At 39.4% G+C, this 8,356-nt stretch overlaps 1 protein-coding gene and 1 pseudogene across 2 annotated transcripts in view; one reads left to right on the top strand and one right to left on the bottom strand.

The window, feature by feature from the left end:
* The window catches only part of LOC137749233 (protein ABC transporter 1, mitochondrial-like), a 9,879-nt pseudogene extending 8,308 nt beyond the window's left edge, over nucleotides 1-1,571 (bottom strand). Inside the window, exons 1-4 of the transcript XR_015958790.1 lie at nucleotides 953-1,571; nucleotides 643-866; nucleotides 387-539; nucleotides 1-96 (exon numbers count right to left, since the gene is read on the bottom strand). The exon at nucleotides 1-96 is cut by the window's left edge and continues 63 nt beyond it. The product of XR_015958790.1 is annotated as a protein ABC transporter 1, mitochondrial-like (transcript). The remainder of the gene's footprint in view (nucleotides 97-386; nucleotides 540-642; nucleotides 867-952) is intronic.
* A 154-nt stretch (nucleotides 1,572-1,725) lies between these two features.
* LOC148689783 (uncharacterized) lies at nucleotides 1,726-6,390 on the top strand. The gene has a single exon (XM_088689846.1). It carries the CDS (start codon nucleotides 1,850-1,852, stop codon nucleotides 2,789-2,791), a length of 942 nt encoding a protein of 313 aa, XP_088545972.1. The 5' UTR covers nucleotides 1,726-1,849; the 3' UTR covers nucleotides 2,792-6,390.
* Nucleotides 6,391-8,356: the final 1,966 nt, after the last annotated feature.

Below are 8,356 nucleotides of genomic sequence, written 5' to 3'. Positions count from 1 at the left end.
GACGTTGTCAATGTCACTTTCAATGCTATCAGCAACACCGGGGTACTGAATTTTCACTGCAACATCCATACCATCCTTTGTGACAGCTCGATGAACCTAAAAATGTTATAGATGGTAACATAAACAGTCTGAACAATGTATATTACATGACAGTTTCAATTACAGAAATCTATCAAGAGATGGAGAAGTTCCTGTCTGATTGTGATTGTATTCTTAAGCAAAGAGATGGCATTACAAGTACATTGATGCCACCATGCAAAGTTGTACATATACACATACAGTGGGTAGGTAGGCGTGCATGACTGCGTGTAACAAGTAACAGGAAACAAGCAGTGTGTGTAACAAGTAACAAGTAACAAGAAACAAGCAATGTCTGTCGCTGTCACCTGGCCTATACCTGCAGACGCCAAAGGTACATAATCAAAACTAATAAGCTTAGATTGCCAGTCAGGTCCTAGTTCAGCATCCAAAACTTGATTAAGCTGTTTCCTGGGCATGACATCTGCACCTTGACGGACAATATCAGGAGCTGCCAAGATCTAGAAGAAAATGAATATAGCAAAGACATTAAGAAACTGAAAACATGCAATACATTGTAATGCGTATGAATTTCATTCAAAAAAGAGAGAAGTAGAAAGTTACAGGAGCAGGGACGAGGGACTCGTCTTGTATACTGAGCATCTGTCCCAATTTGAGGGCAGCTCCACGCATTCTACAGAGTGCGAGAGCCAAACGTTCTGCATTTTGGAGGGACAAAAATGGAGAAAGTGGAGATTGCTTGTCTGATGAGGTTGGCGTACCATAAACGAACCTCTTGGTAGACTCCTGAATGGTTCCCCACGCGAGCCCAGTTCCGAGACCACAAACCTTTTTAAATTATCAATCACAATCGCAAATCACATACATATTCATGATATCATTCATAAGGAAACTAAAAAGGAGAAGAGTAGAGACCCGAGTGCTCTGGAGAAGGGGGTGGAAGGAACTCGTCTCTCTCTGGGCTTCCGCCTCTGCAATGGCTGCGGCAACGGCTGAGGTTGTGGCTCTTGTTCCACCAAATTCTCATTCTTGGCGGAATCAAGGACGTCCACTGTGATGGATTGATGTTCTTCTTGTTGTTGCACTGGTTGCTGCAATTGTTGTTGATTGTGTTCTTCTTGTTCATGCTCCGCCGCAGGAGCAGACGAAGTTGAAGGAGGAAGTGGTGCTGCTTCAACTTCAACTTGTTTATGTGTAAAGTGTACGACGGAATTTTGGCCTGTGGTATTCGTATTGGTATTGGAATTGAAGTCATTAGTACCAACGGGGTTGTTGGTGAATTGGGAGAGGGTGCCTTTGGTGAGGCCGGAGAGGTCGGTGGCGGACACCACGGCTCTCTTGATCAGGGCTTCCAAATCGCCATTTTTGACGCTCAGCAAAGTGGGAGATCGCTTCGCCAACTCCTTGGCGACTAGAGACACCCCTTTCACCATTCTCACTGTTATGATCTTGCATTTGGCCTATTAGTGAATCCTTGGATCACTATGAAATAGTAGTTAAATAATGGGGTCAGATTGTACTAGAGTAAGGACTAGATTCTAATAGTTTTGTTAATTGTGGGTCTTAGTTTTAATTGAGTTGTCTGTTATGCCAGATGGCACTCACGCGAATGTAATGGCTGGCTTGTGGTTTAAAAACCTCAGCTAGTGGATTTGAAAGCATATATGAAATACAATTAGAATTTCCCTTCTTCTTGTTGTGCAATTCCTTTCCTCAGTACCCACCATTACCACACAGCGAAGGTTGTAGGTAGGTATTGGCTTGGGTTATATCATTGGTATCACCCTTCGATTCTGGTATCCCTTTGTATATGCCCCGTCCCACCACCACGACCCGCATCTCCGCCATGGAATCTCGTGTTGCTGCCATCGAAAACACCTTAGTCAACCTTCCCACTCAGTTCGCTGAAGCCATTGATCATGCTTTTGAAACTCGATTGTTTGTGCATTTCGAGCAATTTCATCGTGAGCAAACCGCTTATGACAACGGCGAGGGTTCTGCTCCTCCTTTCGTCGATCTTCCTCCACCTCGTGACATGGACCGAATCCAGGATCTGCACAGTCCGGTCACCCCTGGCAGTGCTACGGTCAAGCTAGCGTGGTCTCCGCACATCGAATTTTCCCGATTTGGCGATGGTGACGATTTGTTAGCCTGGATCTATAAGGCTGAACAATTTTTTGTTTATTATGGCATTCCCGATTCTCAACGCGTGGTCACAGCTTCATTCCACCTCGAGGGGGAAATTCTTCAATGGCATAGATGGATGGATTGTTCCACTACTACTCCCTATTGGGAGGACTTCACTCAGGCCTTGTGTAAGGAATTTGGTCCTTCCGAGTTTGAAGATAGTGCTGAGGCACTTTTCAAACTTCGCCAAACAGGTACCCTGCGTAATTATATAGCTGAATTTCACAAACTTGCTAATTGTACTTGTGATGTTGGTCCTCTCTTGTTAAAGAGTTGTTTCCTTGGTGGTCTTAAACGGGAATTAAAGTATGATGTGAAATTGTTGAAGCCTAATTATGTTCATGATGTTATTGCTATAACGGTTCAGTTAGATACTAAGTTTCAAGAGCTTAAAGGCGGCATCACTAAACCATCACCCACAGTCCCTAAACACCAACCCAACACTACATCAGCCATCACTCCTTATGTTCCTCGGGTCCAAAATTACCCTGTTAAGAAGCTTTCTCCAGCTGAAATTCAATTAGAACGGGACAAGGGCGAATGTTGGTTTTGCACTGACAAATAGGTTCCAGGTCATAACTGTGGGTTGAAGCAATTGCTTATGCTCGATGTTGCTGACCATGAGGAGCTTGATGAGTTCACCTCGGACTCACCTCCTGAAGTTCATCACATGGAACTTAGTGAGTGTGCATTTTATGGGACCGCCACCACTCCGAAGGCTCAAACTATGAAAGTGCAGGGCACTATCCATGGTCATTCTGTGAGGATTCTGTTAGACTCCGGCAGCACACATAACTTTGTTAACGCTTGATTGTTAAAACAATGAGTCAACCGGTTCATCCTACTAAGACATTTGAGGTCATGATTGCCGATAGTGGTAAGGTTAAGAGTTCAGGTTGTTGGAGGTCCAGTGCATTGTCCTTAGGGGGTTATGATTGCAGTGTTGACTTGTATTCATTGCCTCTCGGGGGTTATGATTTAGTTCTAGGGGTTCAGTGGCTCTCTTCCATTAGTCCTGTATTATGGGATTTCCACCACTTGACTATGGAATTCACGAAGAACAATTAGCAATACAAATTGTTTCATTCGGCGACTTCACCCTCTATTATCCAAGAAGTCTCTTTACAGCATCTTGAGAAAGAAGTTGCTAATTCCAACTTAGGCCTTTTGTTGTATTCTATGGAGACACAACCGATGCTTGTTAATGACTTTGAGTTGTCCCCAGCTCAATCTACACAACTGAACAAACTATTGGCCGACTTTGAGTCCCTCTTGTGTTGCCATCTCAACTTCCACCCTCTCGCTCACATGATCACCACATTCCATTGATGCCCGGTGCCAAACCACCTAATATACGACCCTATCACTATGGGCCTCTTGCGAAGAATGAAATTGAACGAGTTGTCAATGATTTATTAGATGCCGGCTTTATCCGACATAATCATAGTCCTTTTTCCTTTCCCGTACTTCTTGTCTGGAAGAAAGAGGGCACTTGACGTATGTGTATTGATTATAGGGAGCTTAATGCTCTTGCTATCAAAGACAAATATCCAATTCCTCTGATTGATGATCTCTTGGATGAACTTTGTGGTGCCACCTATTTTTCAAAGTTAGATATTCGCTCCGGTTATCACCAAATCTTGATGAAACCTGAAGATGTTGAAAAAACAGCGTTCAAAACTCATGCAGGCCATTACGAGTTCTTGGTAATGCCTTTTGGGCTTACTAATGCCCCGGCAACATTTCAACAACTCATGAACGACATTTTCTGACCTTTCTTAAGGAAGTGTGTACTCGAATTTTTTGATGATATCCTCATCTACAACCACTATTGGGAGGATTACATGTCTCACTTGTTGGCTGTTTTCCAAATCTTACAGCAACATAGCTTGTTCCTTAAGAAATCCAAGTGCTATTTTGGTCAACAGTGTGTTGAGTACTTAGGCCATATCATGTCTTGGGAAGGGGTAGTTGCAGATCCTTCCAAATTACAAGTCATCCATGATTGGCTGGTTCCTAAGACTCTTAAAGAATTTAGGGGTTTTTTGGGTCTCACGGGATATTATCGCAGGTTCATTGCTAGATATGGTCAGATTTGCCAGCCGTTATATCAATTGACCAAGAAGGACAATTTCCATTGGACTCAAGAAGCTACAACAACTTTTAATCAGCTCAAAGACATTATGACATCCCCACCAGCTTTAGCCTTACCTAACTTCTCCAAACCCTTCGAACTGGAGTGTGATGCCTCAAGTAATGGCATTGGAGCCGTGTTACAACAAAGGGGAAGACCTTTTGCCTTTACCAGTCAAGCACTTAGTCCAAAAAATTAATCTCTCTCAACCTATGAACGGGAGCTTATTGCCATAGTTTATGCCGTGAAGAAATGGCATACCTACTTAGAAGGCATGCACTTCACCATTAAAACAATCATTGCATCCTCAAATACTTCTTGAGTTAGAAAGCCAATACTCATTTCCAACAAAAATGGGTTTCTAAGCTTATTGGCTATGATTATGAGATCCAGTTTCATAGTGGCAGTGACAACCATGTTGCTGATGCTCTTTATCGCGTACATGGTTCTCTTCTCCGTCCTGAATGTGCAGCAATATCATATCCTCATTTTGGTTGGTTTAATGAACTTCGACAATATAATGAGCAGGATTCTTGGATTCAAAGTAAAGCTAAGGAGTATCTCCAAGCACAGGAGACTAATGCCACCACCTCTACCTCTTCTAATTACTCTTTCAAGAATGGGTTTTTATGGTATAAGGCATGGATATTGTTAAGCCATTCCTCTCCTTGGCGTACTAAGCTTGTAAAAACTTATCATTCCATACCTGCTGCAGGTCATCAAGGTGTGATTAAAACTTACCACAAACTTAAGGACTTTTATTAGCCAACTATGAAAAATGATGTCAAACTCTTTATCACTGAGTGTCACATCTACCAACAATATAAGTATGAAACAATGGCACCTCCTGAAAAACCGAGGCCATTTCCAATTCCTGAGCGAATTTGGGCTGATATAAGCATTGACTTCATCGTCGGACTTCCTAATTGCAAGGTTAAGACTGTTATCATGGAGGTGGTTGATCGGCTATCCAAATGCAGCCATTTTGTTCCTATGGCACATCCATATACAGCGGCTGGTGTAGCACAGCTCTTTCTTGAGCATATTTTCAAACTCCATGGCATGCCCAACTCTATAGTAAGTAACCGTGATCCCATCTTCTTAAGTGTCTTCTGGAAGGAATTATTCAAACTGCAAAATGCTAAGTTGTGTATGAGTTCGGGCTACCATCCTCAAACTGACGGTTAAACTGAGGTTATGAACTGATGGTTAGAAACCTACCTACGCTGCTTTGTTGGGGGCCAACCTAAAAAATGGGTGCCATGGTTGTCATGGGCCGAATGATGTTTCAATACCACCTACCACACTTCTTCTAAGTTCACACCCTTCGAATTAGTGTATGGCTATTTCTCACCTCATATCACACCGTATGAACCTGGTTCTACAAAGTTAGCTTATGTGGAACAATGTTTGGTTGAGAGAGACAAGGTTTTGGAGATTTTGAAAATGAACCTTGAATTAGCTAAGACAAGGATGAAGTCACAAGCTGATCAAAAGAGATTGGAACGGAGTTTTGAAGTTGGTGATATGGTCCGAATGTGGTAGCCAACAACCCGTTGCCCCAAGTTACAGAAGATGGTCTTCAGCAGTTGGTTCCTACCTCTATTCTTGCCAGGCGCATGTATAAGAAGGGTAATTCTGCCGAAGTTCAATTGCTTGTTCGGTGGCAAGATCAAGATGCTAGTTCTGCAACATGGGAAGACTTTCAAGACTTCCAAGCTCGATTCCCTGCTTTCTCTCTTTAACCTTGTGGACAAGGTTTTCTCGAAGAAGGGAATGATGTTATGATCTTGCATTTGGCCTATTAGTGAATCCTTGGATCATTATGAAATAGTAGTTAAATAATGGGGTCGGATTGTAATAGAGTAAGGACTAGATTCTAATAGTCTTGTTAATTGTGGGTCTTAGTTTTAATTGAGTTGTCTGTTATGCCAGATGGCATTCACGCGAATGTAATGGTTGGCTTGTGGTTTAAAAGCCTCAGCTAGTGGATTTGAAAGCATATATGAAAAACAATTAGAATTTCCCTTCTTCTTGTTGTGCAATTCCTTTCCTCAGTACCCACCATTACCACACAGTCAAGGTTGTAGCTAGGTATTGGTTTGGGTTATATCACTCACCACATCCTTCCCCCATTTCCCTATAATACCATTGATGTCTTCTTCTTCCTTCTTTTTTTTACTGATTGTTTCCAATTCAATTTGATTTTGCACACAAAATAATCTATATATATTATTCAACCACCAATTCTGCATTTTCTGACCAAACATAAGAACTTTATTTTTGGGCAAGACCAAAAACAAGAACTTACAGTATCTTTGAACAAGGGAAATAAACTTGAAATTTTAATAAAAATCAAAATTTATAAATCGACATGTATTAATTTTTTTGTTTGGATTCAAAACATAAAAATTTAGAATTTTTGCGTGATTAAAAAAAAACTTGAAATTGGGACCTTCAATTCCAAAGTTTAAATTCCACGTAAATATGTGACATTTCTCAATTTCTATGATTGAGAGTTTAAAAATAATAAATTTTGTATTCAATTTCATTGTTCTTTTAGGTTAACCAAATAAGAAAATTCACAAATTTTGGAAAATAAAATCCCGGCATTTTAATTTTTGTCATTTTAAAATTTCTTAATAATCATAAATTTCTTCATCCAAACATAATGTTAGGGTTTGTTTGGTATTTTAATTTAATTTAATTTTTTTAACTTTAGCGGGGTGTAATCAATTTGAATTTCATAGGATTTTAATAAGCTGTTTTAAGTGACATATTTCAAAAGATTTTAACGGATTTTATAATTCTATATGAATTTTGACATATTTATGTGAATTTATATTACAAATTTCTATGAATTTGTATGTTCTTCTTTCATGGATTTCTTAAGATTTTTATTTGACTTCTACTGCATAAAATGAATTTCTTCTCTGTACACAATCCAAAATGACATATATATTGCCAAAGAGCCCAAACTTTTCTCAAATTATCCCAGAGGGTTGCCAAGAGTATTTTGAAACAAATTTTCCAAGCGACTGCCAGTATTGCATTCCTTGCCAAATCAAAACTAACAAAGAAGGGAGAGACGATATTGACAAGTTTAGGATATAGCAATCCCATTTCCTATTCATCACTATCATTCGAGACGAACACCGTAAGATGAAAGTAATAGCTTGATTCTAAATTCAGAGTCCCGTCAACAATTTGGTTTCTTCGCAACGAGAATGAGGTGCTCAAATAGCAAAATTGGGAATGGGGATTTTGTGGGGTTGAATTTGTGGTCGGTTTTTGAATTTGTGTACGTCTTCCTCTCTAAAGAGGAGAAATGAAATTGTAGAGGTGGATGTTAGATTGTTTAAGGTGTTTGGTATTTATACCATTCACTCTCATATCCATCAAAATTCATCATTTATTAAAATCCTAACAATTCTTTGATATTTTCACTCTACCTAGACTTTTGTGGACTTTTTAAAATCCTAATCAACTACATTTATATGTATTATTTAAAATCCTTTAAAATCTTAATTTGACTACACCATGATTTTAAAATCTTTTAAAATCTAATTGACTACATCCGGATTTTAAAGTCTATTAAAATACCATAAGTCCTGTCAAATCCTAATTTGACTACACCCTCCTTAAAATACTTTTCAAGATTTAAATGTTAAAAACTGAACTCAAAACTAACTTAAGAGTTTTTAAAAACTCTTCCCTTTCGTCTCACACCTAATCCCTTTTTATTATTATTATTATTATTATTTTATATCTCTATCATTTTCTCTTACTCCTCTCCCGTTTCTCTTTTCTACCCTCTCCTCTCTCTCTCCTCCAATACCCTCTCCTATTTCTTTCTCCTCTGTTTCTCTCCATATCTCTCTCCTCTTCCTCTCTGTTGAATTTAGAAGTTCCCACTATAGGATGAACTTTTTTTTTCTTTAAAAATAATTGTGAACTTCATATCAAACAAGTTCTTAAATTCAAAAAATATAAATA

This window comes from Pyrus communis, chromosome 17 (assembly GCF_041283825.1).
Source record: "Pyrus communis isolate YQ-2024b chromosome 17, ASM4128382v1, whole genome shotgun sequence".
Taxonomy (NCBI): Eukaryota; Viridiplantae; Streptophyta; class Magnoliopsida; order Rosales; family Rosaceae; genus Pyrus; species Pyrus communis.
The sequence above is the reverse complement of the archived record's forward strand: the minus strand, read 5'-3'. Positions and strand labels throughout refer to the sequence as shown.

Coding starts and splice junctions, on each gene's coding strand:
- LOC148689783 (XM_088689846.1), top strand. CDS start 1,850: ATGCCCCGTCCCACCACCACGACCCGCATCTCCGCCATGGAATCTCGT.